Below are 19,500 nucleotides of genomic sequence, written 5' to 3' on the forward strand. Positions count from 1 at the left end.
GTATGGTGCAGATGACAGCTCTAGGATTCCCATCCTGATTTTCTCATTCAACAAGTCAATCAGCTTTGGCAGGTGTGCCTTAGGCACTGGAATAGGTCGAAGGTTCCATGGAATATGAGGAATAGTAAAGATTACCATAGGAGCAACAATATCCGGATTCACACATCCAATCTCATGTGGGAAAAAAGCAAACCCCCTTCCATGTCGCTCAAGCATCTCCTGAAAGCATTGCTTCTTTGTGGGTAGCAAGAAATCACCATTTCTAATTTTTAATTCAGCAAGAGTCTCTACTGAAAATTTATGGCCTATATGCTCTGGATTCCTCAAAATTGGCTGTTTGGCAGCCCTCTCTATTTACTGATCGCTGTCAGGTGGAAGCAGTACAGCTACCGGCTTCACCTTCTTATCCACAGTTTTGTATTTCGTGTCAACGCTGGCTTCATTATGATCCTCTGCATTACTCAAATCTTGCTGTAAATCAACAATTCTGCACTCTAGCAGCTGAATATCCTTAGCCCTTTGCTCTCTATGGACTGCATAGGAACAGCCCTAAACTCTGGATGCTGAAATATTTCAGCAGTAAACTCTGTTGGCTGAAAGTTTTCAGCCCTCTGTGTCTCTGTAAGCTGTTCATAATCAGCTGGAAACTCTATTTGCTGAATTTCTTCAGCACTCAACACTTTTTGCTGAATCACCTCAACCTCTGACTCTATCTGTGACATAAAATCTGCAGTTTCATGAAATATGTCCAGGGATTGCACTGATACATTATTGTGACAACTCTGCATATCAGTTTTCAGCATATTTTCATCTCTGTCATCGTATCTGCACAAATCATACTTTCATACATCCCATCTATATGCTCATCATCCTCTAAAATACCTGCATTTTTCAAATTTTTCTCCTTCCTGCATATGTACTGCTTGGCAGCTCTAGGCAACTTAGAAGTCTTCTGATAACTCATCGAACTGTTTCCTGAAATTCCAACAAAACTGGAGGAGAAAACACTGCTACCACGAGGCGAGAACTCCAATCTCCTCTGCTCTGTACCACTATCGTCTTGCGAAATAGTGGTACCTAATGAAAACCCGAATCCCTCACAGTGGGCAAAGGTGCATCTCTAAGAGTATCCCTGTTTCTAACATGGTTCACACACACAGTCATAAACTGAACTGCTCTCATACCATCTTTACTACGAATCCATGCATAAGCAGATCCATCATCCATTACTTTTGTTTCCATGCGCATCTCTGTGACGAATGGCTGTCCAAGAATTATGGGATAAGAGCATGAATCCTGCATAAAGAAATGGAAATCCTCCTCTACATCTCCAATAGAAACCCTGACACTGGGACATGCAGCATACAAATCACCTGCAGTGTTGTTGGCGGCTCTCATACGCCACCCATGCTCTACATCCATAGGCCATCTATTACTTTCATAAACTCCATGACCTATGAGATTAATCTCTGAACCATGATCCACCAAAGCAACATAAGGCACCTGTTTCTCTCCAATTTTTACCATCGTTTCAGTAGTTGCCCTAGCCCAATGACTCCGCGAAAAGTGACTACGCGGTATCAAGACAGGCTCATCAGTTTCAGCATAATGCATAGGCTGAACCCTCTTCTCTATCTGTGGAAAAACAGAAGCATTCTCAACCATAACCTCATCCTCATCCTCATCCAACTCCCCAATCAAAACTCCTTGTGTATCAATAGTAGGCAATGCATGTCTTTTCCTCTTCAAGACTTCTTGGAACTGATCTTGAAACTCTCTTTTCGAAATGCCCAAAACCTCAGAAATAGTAAAAGTCACCTCACTGCCAACTATCTTCTCATTAAAGATTTTCTTCATGTTCGTAGATGTCTCAATATCGGACATCAATCTAAACACTGGCTGCTTTCTCTCTCTAGGCTCTTGCCTCTTTTCTTTCTTTTGAGCATCTTCCATCTATCGTTCTGGCCCTGGTCTCAAAGACGGTCCTACAGTAGGTGGAGTAACAAACTCACCCCCTCTAGTCTTTTTAGCTGCATTTGGACTTTCTTCATCCCTCTTACGCTTCTCCTCAACAAGTACATCTGCTCCCTGAGACTTAGCCAAGTAGGCATAAATAGTGTACCTGTCAACAGGCGAATCCCAACCTGTCTCAGATCTGATGCTAGAACCTGCACTAGTCAAAACAGTCTGCTGAATTTTTCCCTTGTTTGCCGTCTCCATAGCATAAGTCCATAATACTGACTGATTCTCTGATCCTTTCTCAATCTGAACTCCATATGCAAAAGCATCTCCTCTAGCTGCCACATAAGAAGTACGCGCAGCCATGTCATCCACTAATTTCTTCATTCTGCCTTTCCCAAAGTTGGTAGCAAGCGGAGCTCCTGTTTCAGTCAACCAGATCTTACCATCTTGTCCCCAAAATACCAAATTCTTCCTCCTTGCATCCTGAAAAGATTCACAATCCCTGCAATGCTGATGGTCCGTACTATCACACCAAATACATCTTCGATCTCTCCTAGGTGCACTAGGGGCACTCCTAGGTGTAGTAGGAGCACTAGAAGAAATAGTAGGTGCAGTCGAAGCAAACTGCTCTTTCAAAATTTCCACCAATTCTGCTTTAACTGACTCCAGTGTCAAATCCGTTATGCCTTTGATTATGTCATCAAGAGAGGAAGGAACCGACGGAGCGGATGGCTTTGGAGCAGAAGGAGCCGACATCGGTCTTGGAACAGGAGGAAGAGGATGAGTAGAAACAGTAGGCACAGGCATAGGCCAAGAAACTGGCTGAGGAAGAGAAGAAATAACAGGGATAGAAGCAGGCATAGGAGTAGAAGACGGCGTCGGTGTCATAGATCCATTCTGTAGGCGGGTCTTCCATATCCTCCTCTTGGTCAAAGTCGAGACTACGTCCTGGGCATCTTGCCAATCCGTTTTAAGACCCATAGGCTTCTTGCGATCCTCAAGAAGCTCTTCTAATTCTTCCTGAAGAGCAGGATCTGCAGCTTGCAAGAAAAGCTCAACTTTCTCAACATCCAATGCTCTTTGTTCAATGGCATCAAGCTGACTATACCTCTCTTCAAATTCTCGTATCAACTCTGAAGCAGCTAGACCTTTGTTTGGCATGTAGACCCACTCTCGGAATGACTGTCATGTAGCCATCCCAAAGTCCTCAAGGAAATACTCTTCTTTTAGGGCCTTCTTAAAATCTTGCCAATGCGAATTTTGAATAAAAAGATCATTCACTTTTGCCCTCAAGGCGGGTATGACAAGAGGAAGGAAATACTTACTCATAAGTCCAACAGGTACTCCAAAAAATCCCATCTTGATCTCATACGGCTTCAAATAAGCTGAGACATTACGGCCATCAAATAGCTTCTTCTCATTCTCAACTGCTTCAATCGCCTTAGTCGCACTGATTTCATTCTCTTGCTCCAAATATAGTTGCCTTTGATGAGACAACTGTTGTTGATGCAATTGCTGCTATTGCTGCATATACAATTGTGTCTGCTGATTTTGAAGCTGCATATACATAGACATATTCTGTAAAATCTGCTTTAAATCATCCGTTGAAGTACTTGAAGCAACAGTCAATGATGGAGCTGAAGTAAAGGACAAAGCAGGAATCGTAGAAGAGGCTGAAATTGATGCTGAAGTATCTCCCATCCTGAAATTTATGCGACGCTTTCACGTCGGGTTCACCAAAGATGTCGAAGGATTTTCGAAAGCAAAGTCGCGACCATAGAGGACCTTCACTAATTTCAGGATAGAAGATCAATCAAGCGAGATCACGATTCAATTTGAAAGAAGGTCACCTCAATTTTGGATAATGGTCCTATAATCAACTTGTTCAACATCAATAGCTTCAGCTTCATAAAGGAAAAAAATCTGATTTTTAAACTGGCTGCTCAAAAACTGAAGTGCTTCACTCCGCTTGTTGCAGAAGCTTCAAATCATTCCCTGAAGAGTATAAACTGCTTACTCATAGACAACTAAAATAAGATTTCAATTGTTCCCCTCTGCAGAAATTATCTGCTATAAAGAATTTGTCCACAATAATAGCATTAAGATATCAAATACAACAGCAGCATCAAGATGTTCCTCTCTAATGTGACACCAAAGCAATGTGTGTACTGAGCTCCACAATGGTGGAAGATCAAACAATCAGCTTGAAAGAATAATGGCTAGTTTGAAAACAATGATCAGGAAAGCCAAACCAGAATCCATCATATATATATGAAGCAAAGGGAGGTCTGCACAGCTTCCTAAAGTGGCAGAAGAGATCCATTAACATCACAAGTATATTCCAAATGCCCTCCTATCCCCCAAGCTTACATACATGCACTGCGCAGACCTTGACCCATATATTTTCACCTGATTTCTCTCTCAGAACATCTGTCATGGCTGTCTGTAATGGTGCAACCGGAACTTTGCAAAGATGTGTTTTGCGAAATACCTTAATAGCTTAAAGGGTCCCGTCTATTAAGCTGCGATGTAGAACCACTTTTCCGTAGCTCCCACGACCAATCACACACTGTCTAACAAATTCATTCACCATCTTGTTTCCATCAATATCCTTTACATAATAGGCCTTGAAGAAGGTTTATTACATCTGGGTTTGAAAATTATGGTACATCCTGCAAAGTATCACCAATGAAAGGGTAGCTGCCAAAAAGCATACAGTAAAGTGTGACTCCCAATGCCCAAATATCTGCTGCTTTGCCATGATATGCAGAGCCAGAGCAGCATTCAGGTGCTGTGAAAACAGGTGTACTTGGGACCTGTGTATCTCATCATTGTTATCCTCAAAGCTTTGGCTTATGCCAAAATTCACCAATTCTGATCCTGCTTTCCCTACTTACAAGAAGGTTCTCGGGCTTGATATCACCATGTATGACATTTTGCTTGTGAAGCTACATGAGTCTTTCAACAACATCTTTAAAATATCACCGGGCAGTAGCTTCTCCAATTCCTCTAGAAGCCTTTGCCAGAATTCTGCCACTTAGAAGTGCAGATAGATCTTTGATTTACTGAAGTAAGAACGGCGAGCACAGAAAGGATTTCCTCTTGAGAGTTGAGACATTATGGGCAATCTCAGCACAGAACTTCCTGTTATGCATCATCAGAAGATCTAGCTGAGCAGAGTTGTGCACCAAGAACTTCTTAAATCCATTGGGAGGACGTATCAAGTCTTCTTGTTCTATCCTTGATGTGCTTAGACAGAAATTAAAGTGTTCCATAAACTGCATCTTGCTGTAAGGATTTGTCAAATACACTCTGTCCATCCACCAAGCTTCCACACTTGCAATACATGTCAACAAGTGCATTGCCAACATAAATAGCTACAGCAAAACCATATTCTATAATGTCAGCATGAATAAGCTTACCCTGTTTGCAGAGACTTACTGCCACCGCAAGCTTTAAGGGTTGCGACAATCGCATGTACATCTGTCTTCTCACCAGATTGTCTCATCAAATGAAACAGTTTGATAGCCTGCTTGTCTTGGCCAAACTTGGAATGTGCAGATAAGATTGCAGTCCATGCAAAGGTGCCGGGCTTTGATAATCTGGCTGTACACAAATTCAGAAAACCCATGTATTCATGGTTCTTGAGCTTGATGATATCATCACAAATCCCATAGCCACCCAAGCAGATTGCACTGATAAGAATAATCAATACCAAGATAAAAACTATCACCGACGCTCTTTTGAAGAACGTCAAAACTCTCTGAAGCACATACTGAGTTCAGAAACCTGCTACAGCATTTACTACAACTAGATAGAGAGCAAAAAGCACTGAAAATCGATGGAGCCGATAATATTCGATCATCACTGACATTGAAGAGGAGAAAGCACGACCAAAATAACTGTCGCCCTTGCCACTTGGGTGCAACTCCTAACTCCCGGAAACCCCTCTTTTTTCCATTTTTCTTCATTGCTTTTTCCCTCCCTGCGCCCCCAGGCACTTCCGACACACATGCTTTCTTTTCCCTTTTTCTTTTCCAGGCGGCCTACAATAACCCCTCTTTTTCTCCTGCTTTTTCAAAAATTAGCCGACCAATTTCAGCATATGTTGTAACAAGTGCATTCCAGGAGACTGTATCTCGATTTGGCAGCCTATCAAACACTTGTCGTGCATCTTCCACAGAACCACATTTGCAATACATATCCACCAGTACGCTGCCTACATAGAGTTCAATTTCCAAACCCCTTTTGGTTGCTTCAACATGCAAGACTTCTCCTATTTCTAAGGTTCCATTGGCACCAGAAGCCTTAATCCCCCTAACAAACATAACAGCTTCCACAGTCAGACCTTCCACTTGCATCTGTTCCAAACAGTTCACCACTTGTCCACGAAGCCCACATTCTACATATCCTGAAAGCTTCGTAGTCCAAGAAACTGCGTTTCGAACTGGTGGCCTGCCAAATGCCCTTTGAATTATTTTAGCATGCATTTCACGTCCTGTTTCCAAAGCTCCTGTGATGCCACAAGTTTTCAAGTTGCAAAGATAAATGAAAGCATCTGGACACAGTCCTTCTAGCTGCATTTTGTGTGAACACTTCAGCACCTCATCATCAGGCCCATGTTCAGCATATCCTGCAACCAATGCAGACCACACAACTGCATCTCAAACAGGTAGTGCATAAAAAATTTGGCATGCCTCTGCCAGTAATCCACAATTGATGTACATGTCTACCAGTGTGCTGCCCATGTACACAGCTATTCCAAATCCCCTAATAATTACTTCTCTATGTATTTGATAACCTGTTTCTAGAGCTCTTGTGATACTAGATGCCTTCAAGATGTAAATGAATGTGATGGGATCAGGGCTGCAACCTTCAAGTTGCATTTGTTGAGAACATTTCAGTGCCTCATCACCAAGGTTATGTTTCACATATGCAGATCTATGCTCGAGGCTTTATAAATCGAGGTAATCACTGTCTTTGTCCGCTCCTCTTGATGCAAATCTTTTACCATCCCTTGAATAGGCCACACAATACACGATATCTTTGTGCCCCTTAAGACTATGAACAACAACCCCTTGCAATGTTTGAATGTACAAGCTCAGTCTTTCTTCTTCCTCTTCACCTCCATTGCAAGATCCAAGGTAGATGGTAATCGATCTTCTAGTGCTTCTCAAACTGATCCAAACTTCCCAAACATATCCACCACTATGCTTCCCACAAATATATTCACTTCCAAACTCCTCTCCACTATACTGGCACGCAGAAAAAAATGCAAACACAATGACTAAGTATGTACAAAGTAACAAATGTCACACACACAACTTTTTGGTGGATTTCACACCTCGGATGCGCAACAGTACGACATCGCAATTGTAGTCCTTCGAACGTGGAAGCAGCTCTACACTCCTTGTCGAAATTCCACTGTCACTCCCTTGCACTTCAATACTCTTCTTATTATTTATTTTTCCCGAGTAGGGGAAAACCAAAGTCCCAAGGCTAGTTTGAAAAGGGCAAGGAACGGTTAAGGGGTTTAACCATGAGGAGGGGCTAGTAAGACCTTTTCAAAGCCTTAGTACTTTTGGGGGAAAAAAAGTCTTATAAAACCCAAAAAAAAGGGTTATAAGTGGTTAAATCACGGGGGAAATGATTCCGAAACCAAACGTAAGGACTAAAGGAAAATTAAGAATACTAGGAGGGGGGTTTCAAAATACCAAGGGAAGAGCTTATAGGAGTTAAAAAACCGGGGGGGGGGGGGGTGAAAGGGGGCTTAAGGGATTTTAAAACCCGGGGCGAGGGGTGAAAGGCAACACAAGGGGGTGAAAGGGAACACAAGGGGGTGAAAGGGAACACAAGGGAGTGAGAGGGTTTATACGGCCCAAGAAAAAAAGGTCATTGAGTTTTAGCACCGAGGGGGGGGGAAAAAAAATATAGGAAGGGGGTCTTGGGGAGAAATTTTAAGACCCAAGGGAAAGAGGGGTGAAAAGGGGCTTATTAAGCCCTTTGGAAGCTTCCCCCTAGGAAGCTTCCAAAGTTTCCCCACATGGGGGGGAAACTTAACGGCGATGGGCGGCGGTGGACAGTGGTCCTTGGTGGACTTCAACGGCCCATTTCTGGGAGGCGACGAGGGCCTGTGGTGGCTGAAGGCGGCAACTCCCCTTGCACCTCCTTGGCAGCAGATGGCGTCGGATTCCTAGCAGTGTTCTTCCTTTTGCTGTGCTCCATCTCTCCCTTGAGTGGGGGGTGTTTTTATAGGGAGAGGGAAGGGGAATCCTCCCTCCCTTCGTGTCATCATGCATGGCAGCTGAAAGCGCCGAGCTCCACCAAGGAGGTTTGTCATTCATTCTATTCCCCTCCCCTTCCAGCATGACAGTCGGCTGGGGAGGGATTTTTTTTTTTGCCATTATTTCATTTAAAGGAATTATCTCCATAAATTTCCTACCCTTAAGAGGGTTTCCTATGTGAATGGTATTTTTATCCTTTTTGGAGTTGTTACATTCTCTCCCCCTTAGAGGAATCGAGATGTCCTCATCTTGAGATAAACTGGGGATATTGAGGGATGAGTGTGCCTTCATCTATCCAAGTGGCATCCTCTTCAGGATAGTCCTTCCATTGGATGAGGCATTCTCTCAGGGTTCTGGATCTTAATTGTCTCTCCCTAATATCTAAGATCCTATCAGGCCTTAGTTCAAGGACTCCTTGACTAGGCATTACAATTTGTTGATCTTCAAGTACATGGTTAGGATTAGGTACATACTTTTTCAATAGGCTAATGTGGAATACATTATGAACTTTTAGGTTCTCAGGGAGTTGCAGTTTATAAGCATTAGGTCCTAGGTATTTGAGGATCTTGTATGGCCCACAATACCTTGGACTTAGCTTCTTGCAATCTCCTAAGGATAGAGAACTCTTTTTAGGGCGTACGCAAATGAAGACCATGTCTCCTTCTTCGAAGACCCTTTCATGACACTTCAAATCCGCGTATGCCTTCTGTCTATCCTTGGCCGCTTGTATGTCCTGTCTTATTGACTTTATTTGGTCATCCATCTCTTCCAACATCTATCTTGAAGCTTCAACCCTTAAGGTTGGATCAGAAAAGTTTAGGGGGCTTCTGCAGTCATGACCATATAATGCTTGGAAAGGGTCATCTGAATGCTTTGCTGGTAAGAAGCATTATAGGCAAATTCAATCAAAGGCAAGTATTGAATCCACCTCTTCGGCTCTCGACAGCAGTATGCCCTAAGCATATTCTCGATGACTTGATTTACTCGCTCTGTTTGGCCATCCGTTTGGGGATGGTAGGCAGTGCTAAAACCGAGTTGAGTCCCAATAGCTTCAAAGATAGCTCTCCAGAAGTGTGATATGAAGAGAGAATCACAGTCACTAATGATTCTTGTGGGTAAACCATGTAGCTTGAATATCTCCTTGATAAACAATCTTGCAATGTCTAAGGCTTTATAGTTTGTCTTTACTGGAATAGGGTGTGCAACCTTAGTAAGCATGTCAACCACAACCATGATGGAGTTGTATCCTCCCTGGACTTGGGGTAGGCCTACAACAAAGTCCATACTGATGAATTCCCATTTCATTTGGGGGATGTCAAGTGGTTGCAGTTTCCCTGGCATCATGACATGTTCGGCTTTGATACGTTGACAAGGCAAACACTCGGTGACATATTTGAGAACATCACCTTTGAGTCTCTCCCAATGGTAGCTCTTCCTAACTGCATTGAGATTCTTGACATAGCCAGGATGTCCTGCGAAAGGGGAATCATGAGCTTCCCATAGTATCTTCTCCTTAAGTGACTGGCTTGCTGGTATACACAGCCTTGTTCTATAATAGACAAGTCCACTATTGGTAGAAAATTCATGATACTTAGCTTGTAATTTTTGATTCTGATCCTTGATAGAGATCTCCCTTAGCATTGTTTGGTAGGCTGGATATGGCATGCATCCTCTCTAGCTAACTCAAGTACAGGGTTATTTGGCATAAATACTTTTGTAGCTAGAGATCTGGCTGTTGATAGATTCTGCAAGATTAGGAAATTTAGGAGTGCCTTGCGACTAAGTGCATCGGCAACTACATTCTTTTTCCCTGGTCGGTACTTGATTTCAAAGTCATACTCCTCCAACACTTCAATCCACCGACGTTGCCTCATGTTGAGCTCGTTCTGGGTAAAGATCCATTTGAGACTCTTATGGTCAATTACTAAAGTAAACTTATTACCTAACAGGTAGTGTCTCCAAAGCTTTAGAGCATGGATAACAGCTAGTAATTCCAGATCATGCGTAGCATAATTCTTTTCATGACTCTTCAATTTCCTTGAAGAGTATGCTAATGGATGACCTTCTTGCATAAGTGCACACCCCACGGCAAGAATGCTAGCATCAGTTACTACGTCAAACTCTTTATTGAGGTCTAGAAGTTTTAAAATAGGTGCTGATACCAAACTTTGCTTCAATCCGTTGAAGCTATTTTGTTCGGGAGTTGACCATGCAATGGAAGTTTACTTCTTCAGTAAGTCTGTCACAGGTGCTACGATCAAAGCATAACTTTTTATGAAGACCCTATACCATCCTGTCAATCCAAGAAAGCTGTGTATCTCTTTGACAGATGTCGGTATTGGCCATTCAAGCACATCTCTGACCTTGGCTGGGTATACTGAGATTCCTTCAGCTGATACTATGAATCCCAAATATTCAATCTGGCACTTGAAGAATGCACACTTCTTCATTTTAGCATACAGCTTATGTGCCCTCATTGTCTCAAGGACAATCCAAAGTTGGGGTTCATGATCTTATCCCTGTTTAGGATAGACTAAAGTGTCATCAAAGAATACAAGCATGAAATTATCAAGATATGGCCGAAAGATATCCTGCATTAACCTATTGAAGGTGGCAGATGCATTCGTAAGCTGGAATGATATAACTAGGAACTCAAAGTGCCCATATCTTGTATTGAAGGCCGTCTTTGGGATATCTTCTTCCTTGATCCTTATCTGATAGTAACCTGACCTGAGATCAATCTTGGAGAAGATCTTTGCACCCTGAAGATGATCAAGAAGCTCATCTATCCTAGGAATAGGATACTTGTTCTTGACTGTTGATTGATTCAACCCTCGGTATAATCAATACATAGTCGAAGTGTCCCATCTTTCTTTTTCTGGAATAGTACTAGAGCTCCCCAGGGTGAACTGCTAGGACGGATGTAGCCCTGATCTAGCAATTGCTTGAGTTGTTCCTTCAGCTCAATTGCTTCTGGTATGGACATTCTATAAGGTCTCTTTGCAATTGGTGCAGCTCCTGGTACTAACTTAATCTCATGATCCACTTCTCTTTGAGGCGGGAGTTCAGCCAACTCTTCAGGGAACATGTCTGCGTATTCCTTTAGCCAAGAAGGTCCTTCATTAGACTCTTGCTTCTGATCTAACTTGTTGAGTTTGATCAAGTAAACAGGTAATCCTTTTCTGACTCCTTTTATGATCCGAGATACTTTGGCCAATTGGATTCTTGGCACTCCAGCCTCACCTTGAGTTGTGACTAATTCCCTTTCAGAGTTTTGAAAAGAAACTTGACCCTTTCCACAGTGAATGTGGGCGTCGTTGGGCTTAAGCCAATCCATTCCGAGTAGAAACTCATGGATACCTAAATTCATGACTCTGAATTTGACCAAAGTCTTCTTTCCTCCCAGAAAGAATTCCACCTTAGCAGTTTGCCCGGTACAAGTAACCTCACGACCATTTGCCAATTCCACAAGCAGGGTAGGTGCTTCTACTGTGGCTATTCCTAATCTTTTTGCACATGCTGGTGAGATAAAGGAATGTGTACTGCCACAATCAATCAAGGTCTTGAAACCTTTACCTTGATAGTCCGACGGTGTCTGAATCATCGAGAACTCGCGATTCGGCCCTTTCTTGTGTAGAGTGGCATGGACTGTCGCTTTTTCAAACTCTGCTTCCATGGTCGGATCTTCTTCTTCTTCTTCTTCGCACATTTGCCTATTGGAAATGCAGGCAGTTCTTCCTCTTCCTCGGGTAGCAGCTCCTTGACTACGGCCTGTTTCTTGGAAAGGTGCTTGCTAATGTCCTCCACCAAGCTTGGGACATTGCCTCTTGAAGTGATCAGGTTTGTTGCAGTGGAAACAACGGAGGTTTCGGCCATTACTTTGAGTAGGAACAAAGTTGTTGACGTTATTCATCCTTGCTTTCATTCTTTGTCCCTGATTATGACCTTGAACTCTCTTAATTTGAGGTCCGAATGTTCCTCTGTTCGGGTCATTGTAAGACCAAACTTTGTTACCCCTTGGTCTAGACTGCACCTCCTGAATTATAGGCACCGCTCGAATGAGTGCCTCCTGCAAATCTGATGGACGCATAGATTCAAGACGGGTATTAGCTGGTGGATTTAAACTCGCACAAAATTTAGACACCTGCTGTGTCATGTCCATCTACAGTGCATACTTAAGAAGTGATACAAATTTGGAATAGTATGCATCAAGAGTGAGTCCCAGCTGTTTTAGCTTGTAAAACTCATTCATTTTCTACATGTGATATGCAGGTGGCAAGTATCTTCCCTGCAGGACTTTCTTAAGCTTCTCCAAGGTAACGGATCCTTCTGTGATCCCTTGATCCCTGCACCATTGCTTCCACCAAAGCCTGGCTTCACTGGTGAGCTTTAGCTTGGCGAGCATAGCCTGATTGGCAGGTGCAGTACCGGCTGCTTCAAAGTAATCCTCCATGGATTCAATCCAAATTTCAGCATCAGCTTGGACGAATCTGCCTCTCCCGTCAAACTCGGGTGGCTTAATCTGCTTGAGAAGGAACTTCTTCTCCTGGATCACAGTAGTACTTGATGTAGGAGGCGAATTAGAAACATGTACCTGGGGTTGTGCCTAAATAAAGGTTTTTTTAACGTTATTATATGATAATCGTCCTTAATTTATATTACATCTTCAATTCCGCTATCATGTAACCAATGTAGCTACTTAACTTTTTATCAAGTCTTATGCACAATCAGACATGATAAAAATAAGTCTTTATTTGTATTTATATGGCCATAGCCCTTTCGAATACAACATTTCATGCGATGATAAACCAACTATTACATTTAGTTTGGGGAGAACAACGTTGTATTACATTTATCTACAGGAACTGTATAATAGTAAGGTTTCGGGTCATAGATCTTCAGGAATCGGTAAGTCATTGGAAGTTCAGGATATCCTTTCCATTGGAATTTGTACTTCTCATGGCGGCCCAACACTTTAATCCTGTCGGCAGGGATTACACGGGTTACTTCCTCATATACATATGAGTTCATCTCAACCCTCCGACCTTGAATATGTAAAGTTGAGTTTATGTGAGCTTCCACAAAAATGAACAACTTCATAACTTTCAGGTCTTCCAACCACTTGATCCTCTTTAGGTTGGTCTATAGATAAGCAAACCAGTGGGCGGCTATATAGTAGATTCCTGAAGCACCTATCCATCTTCATTCCATGTACAAAGGTGATGGATTATAGATCTGCTCCAGGATGTTCATCATCCCAATCCTTTGTCTATAAAGCAGAGAATGCATTGCAGTCATAAACATGACTCGAAATACCAAGAACTTGTTCCATGCTTCGTAATTCTGCAAGACAGCATTGAAGGTAAGGAAATGTTTCAACAGCAACATTTGCTTTACTTCATCTTATTAAGATTTTATAAAAACAATTCCATTGTTGATCGGCTCTGATACCAACTGTAACATGTCCACTAGTATCATCCAGGACACGTCTTAGGAGTCCATCAGAAAGGATGTCTAGAAAGCTCCACCCGGCACTCCATGGAATGTTACGGGGTTTGCGATCTAGGGATTTCCGCTACGTGGCAGACGCGGAAAGCCCTAGATTGCAAACCCCGTAACATTCCATGGGAGTGTCGGGCGAAGCTTTCTAGACATCCTTTCTGATGGACTGCTAAGACGTATCTTGGATGATACTAGTGGACACGTTACAATTCGTAACATAACTAGATGAGAATCACCGATAAATGTATATTCAGTGTATGCATATTTAGCAAAGGTACAAAACGCGTATGTACTTGTGGAAGAGAAATGAAAACCACATGAAGATAATGCAAGCACATCTAAAAGAGTGACAATAAGTGTTGATTAGACTAAAGCTACAAATCAGCTACCTCGCAAGCATGTTATGGAAGAGGTAAGTCAGGAGAGCAAAAACTGGATAGCAAACAAGAGGGCAAAAAGAAGGGCAAGCACCCAGGATATAAGCTACAGTCTGACATTGACATAGCTACAAATCTTAAGAAGATTCTTGAAGAATGGATCTTAAACAGTCGGGTGGAATTCACCTTGGGAGAGGTGCTTAGTATTTCCAAGCGCAAATTTCATGATGAGATCATTGACACAATTAAGAGGAAGCTTTAGTTTCTTGGTGATACCACGAGTGCATTGCTGCAATTTGAAGAGGAAACTAGTTTGTTGGGTATTCAGGCTGAATATGAGCATGAAGTAAGTACTGGATTATCTATGTATGATGCTACTAATCAGGTTGGACAGCATGTGAAAAAGAGAATAAAGTGGCTGGAAATGCTTTGTCTTGTAGCAATATGCATGGTGGAGTAAGGCAAATGCAACAATATGGGGAAGAGACTCTAGGATTTATTCCTCGAAGTCATTACACAAGAAATCATTGGGCTAGGGCTACCACTGAAACGGTAGTGAAAATAGGGGAATGTGAAACTCCTTATGTTGCTTTACCTGACCATGGGTCTGAGATAAATGTCATTGAGTGTGGATTGTATGAAAATGGTGCATAGCATGTGGACGTTCATCACGATTGGCGTATGCATTCTTTAGGGAAGCTCTATGCTACATGTCATAATGTAAAAGTGATGATTGGTGATGTACAAGAGGAGCAACACTTCTTTGTGCGAGATAATTTCTCATATGCAGTGATTTTGGGACAGCCCTATACTACAGGAGTGTGTATAGAAACAAAGGTACTTGATGATGATTCTACTTATGCAAGAGTCACAAGCAAGGATGGGAGGAAAATAGTCCAATTCCTTACTATTTATGTTAATCATCCTAGAAATCGGGATACGCTTTAAGAGTCTCCTTTGGCTTCAAATGCAAGGGAATTCAAAGACCTGGATTTCCATTAAGCACTACTGTAATGTGGGGCTACAGTAGTATTATTCACAAGATGTACTTATCTCTTGATGGAATGAAGCATATATTTACTATTGGTTATTCTGAGTTTATAGCAAACAGTTCATGCTAGTTTAAACCTATGGAAGCTATGTGCAAGGCTGAACGCCTATCTATAAAATGGGCTACTAAAGAACTGAGAGTAGTGGGATTGTTAGTTGAAAATGAAGGCATTTCACGCATCTTTTATGGGCTTAATATTAATGACACTATGGCTGAAATGTTAGTAACTATACATGTAGAAAATGAGTCTAAAAATAGAGTGTTGTTAATATGTTCTTTGGACATGTATGATGTTATAGCATTGTTTTCTCAGCAAAAATGATTACAATGGGATGAAGCACTTGTGGAGAAAAAGTACAAGACAATTTACAAAAAGGTGAAACCAATTCCTTTGCCACTTCCACTAGAAAGTGAGGGTCTATATGAAAAAGTGTCAAGGCAACCAAGCTTACGGGATCCTAAAGATATAGGGCATCAGTTTACATCTGAAACATTAAAGGAATTGAAAGTTGGTGCAAAAAGGTTTCTTTTGCTGAAAGAGACTATTTTATGTGGATGTTGTCTAGGCATGGAAAGGCATTTGCATTTCAGCCAACTAAAATAGGTTGTGTGGATCCAAATGTTGTCTCTCCTATGGTCATATTTACAGTGCCACATGTATCATGGAATTTGAGACCTATTCCAGTGCCTAAAGCTTACTTCCCAAAGCTAATGGATTTGATAAATGAAAAGATTCACATGAAGATCTTGGAGCTCTCTTCAGTCTCGTACTCAAACCGTTGGTTTACTATGCCAAAAAAGAATGGGGCTTTGAGATTTATTCAAGACATGCAATTGGTCAATAATGTGACCATAAGAAATGTGGATGCAGGTCCTATGGTTAATGAATTTGCAGAGGATTTTGTAGGCAGAGTGATCTATTCTTTGGGTGATCTTTACTTGGGGTATGATCAGTTTCATCTTGCAATTGAGAGCATAGATATCACAACCATGAATACTCCTTTGGGGTTAGTTCAGATGTGCACTCTCTCACAGGGTGCAACAAACTTAGTGGCACACATGAAAAATTCTATGAATAGGGTACTCAAGGATTTTATACCACAATTGACAATGCCCTTCTTGGATGATGTTTCAATCAAAGGGTGCGCTATGGATGAAAAGAATGAAGAGATGGATGCTCATGGATGCAAACAGTTTGTTGTAGACCATATTGTGGATTGTGAGAGGATTTTGATGCGTCTAGAAGAGGTGCATTTAACTCTTTCTAGACAAAAGTCTCTCTTTGGAGTTAAAGAGGTTTTGATTGTTGGGCATATGTGTGGGCATATGTGTGGGCCCTATGGGTGTAGACCATCACCAACAAAAATAGATGGGATCGATAGAATGCAAGATGCATGCACAAATGTATCAAAGGTGCGTAGATTCTTGGGTGCATGTGTGTTCTATTTGATATGGATTCCTCACTTTCCACATGTAACCGATGCTCTATATCACCTTCTGAGGAAAGGTTAGAGATCTCATTGGGAAAGGAAGCATTAGAAAGCAATGAAGAAATTGAAGTAGCTCTTAAAATCTGCTCCTACATTGAGAAAGACTAACTATTCCGTGAGACCACAATGGATTCTGTGAGGTTTTGCGGTGGATTCTGTAAAACTATATTTATTTTTCAGGGCTTGTACAACACAAGGTGGATTCCTTGTGCGAGAAGTTGATGGGGATGCTTGTCCTTTTTCGGCATCATGTTAATTTAATGTGCATGTGGGTGATTCCATGGCGGGTGATTCTGCAAAATACATATTTATATTAGTGGACATTTATGAGTTTAGAGTGCACTCGTATTAAATTAAGATTAAGACAGAGTTTCAACCTATTTATTTATTTTGTAGCTGAAAACTGCTAGGTATTCACTTTTGTCGGTTTAATTTTATTATTTTCTAATAATTGTGAATGATTCAGTTGATGTGTAGAGCAGGCAATGCTGGCGTTGGGAAGCACGGCAATAACGTATATTCAAATTACTTAGAAAAAATTATCATTTTTAATAGGCGCACATCTTATCATTAAAGGCGCGGCGCTAATATTTATTTATGTGAGCTTATTTATTGAAGGACTTGATAAATATTTATTATTTTGTATGTGTATGGATACTTGGTTTAAATGTTTCATTATTGGACATTGTATTTCGGCACAATCCGACTTTTGGATTGCCCAACCGTTTTATTCTTTATTTGGATAAAAGCAAACACAAAAGCCAAAGCATGCTAATTGTAAAATTGGGCTATTTTTTAGCTTTGAGATGAATAAATTTATTAATACATATTTTGTGAAGTGCTCACACAAGGCATGGGGGGAGATTGTACCAAATTGGTATATTTTCTTTATGTTGTGCAAATATATCTTCTTGTTTTTTCAACTTAAGTAGAGTTCTTTTGTTCTTGGGGACCTTTCGGAGCTCGCTATGTTCACATTCAACATCCGATTTATGCACTAGTGTTACCAGAGTGAAACTGAGATCAAGGACTTCCAATCTCTTATCATCTCGCATGAAGGTAAAGCTCCTTGAATGAACAGGCTCTACAGTCAAAACCTTCAATACCAGCATGTTCTTGGCAGTGAAGAATCCCCTGCTGTGCTATTGGATTGCGAAGGACCACTTTCTGGTGATGAAGGACCACTCTAGAAGCTCCTTTGCAAGTTGTTTATTCTCAGAAGAAAAGATAAGAATTTTTCAATTAGTTTGATTATAAAGCTTAATAAGCTTTATTAAAAAGCTTAAAACCCAAATTCCAGTGACTATGGCAGCAGCGTGAACTGTACGACATCAAATCCAGCGTCAACATCCTCTTGTCGTGCACAATTGACGATTTCTATAAGACCTCCTACATAGCAGTTGTTCCTATTGCCATATTCTCAAACCGGCCTTCAAGCTTTAGTAAGCTCATGTTCGTACTTGCACTCAGTCAGAGATAGTTTTCAGCAAGCAAACTGACACACATAGTCTATTTCTCGCTTGAAGAAGACATTCATCAATTTCTGTACCCCTGAAAAGAAGAAAGATTGCAAAAAGTCATTTTTTAAAAAAAAGAAGCAAGCCTTGTAAACCCAAACTTGAGCTACGCTCATCCCGCTAACAAAATTTCAAGTGTGTGACGTTGTTTGAGATTTTGTAGGATGTCCGATCAAAATATAGAAGATTTTATGGCCGAAGGTGATTTATCGGAACCAACAGTGGAGCAAAAATTGGACCTAATTATGATGCAGCTTCAAGAGAAACGAAGAGCATGCTAAACTTTGTAAGCTGAAGTGGCTACTCTTCAACAATCTACTGTCGATCAAGATGGACTGCAACCCGAAGATGTTATACGACGTACAATCGATGCGACACTGAAGCACAATCTATCAGGAAAGAAGCCAATATAAGTAAAAGAAATTTCAAATTCTGTACTTGTAATGGGCAATGTGACGGAAAAACTATTCTCAATTTTATAAGTCAGTTTGATGATTAATTCCATGAAGAATAGTATGTCGAAAAAGACAAACTCAAGTGTGTCACCAACCATTTAGTGGATAGAGCATCGTTATGGTGGAATGTTGTTCGCAAAAGTATTGATTGTCTTACTATTTGGAAGGCTTTTCAAAAGAAATTTTTGTAGAATTTTCTTCCACCTCAATTCCATGAAAAAGCAATCAAACAATGGGATTTTCTGCAACAAAGAGATCATGAGTCTATTTCGCAATACACCGAGTATTTTTTGAACGCCTTATTGCAACTTCGAATGCTTGAAGATGTACCTCAGGGGATCCACAAGCTTAAGTTTATGTCTGATTTTCTTGGTCACTTCTATGCAGAGGTGAACATGTTCAAGACAATGACTCTGGAGGATGCGATTTCTTTAGGCCATGATGCTGAAGACAAAATCCGAGGACGAGAGAAGCGACCACAAAAATTCCCAACTAATGGTAACTTCGGTACAAAGAAATTGAATTCTAACTTTCAAAGATTCAATCAAAATTGCTTTGTAACACAATATTAGTGAGTTTGGGAATCTCCCAATTCCCATTTTTTGAATACTAAAAAGGTGGGACCCGGATAACATGCCCATAAGTTTCTCAAAGCCATATGATGTGACCTATCATTGGAAAGCGCTTGAAAAATGGAATCGATTGAGCTATAGAGCGCTTGATTTGGAGTTATAGTGTTCAAGTTATGACAAATCCAAAGATTTGACCACGTGTCCCAAACTTATGGGAAATTCCCATATTCTCCAATATGGTGATTTGTTCCTTTTTCTTTCCATAAATCCTAGACACAACCCCCTACTTA

General features: G+C 41.2%; 1 protein-coding gene across 1 annotated transcript in view; it reads right to left on the reverse strand.

The window, feature by feature from the left end:
* Positions 1-5,223: 5,223 nt before the first annotated feature.
* Positions 5,224-19,500, reverse strand: part of LOC148029911 (putative pentatricopeptide repeat-containing protein At3g49142) — a 67,029-nt gene continuing 52,752 nt past the window's right edge. Inside the window, exons 2-5 of the mRNA XM_087687334.1 lie at positions 6,013-6,595; positions 5,678-5,751; positions 5,404-5,568; positions 5,224-5,339 (exon numbers count right to left, since the gene is read on the reverse strand). Coding sequence (XP_087543460.1) covers positions 5,224-5,339; positions 5,404-5,568; positions 5,678-5,751; positions 6,013-6,595 — 938 coding nt within the window. The remainder of the gene's footprint in view (positions 5,340-5,403; positions 5,569-5,677; positions 5,752-6,012; positions 6,596-19,500) is intronic.

The sequence above is a fragment of the Lygodium microphyllum genome, chromosome 10, assembly GCF_053477565.2.
Source record: "Lygodium microphyllum isolate KBCC chromosome 10, Lygodium_microphyllum_v1.1.10, whole genome shotgun sequence".
NCBI classification, from domain to species: domain Eukaryota; kingdom Viridiplantae; phylum Streptophyta; class Polypodiopsida; order Schizaeales; family Lygodiaceae; genus Lygodium; species Lygodium microphyllum.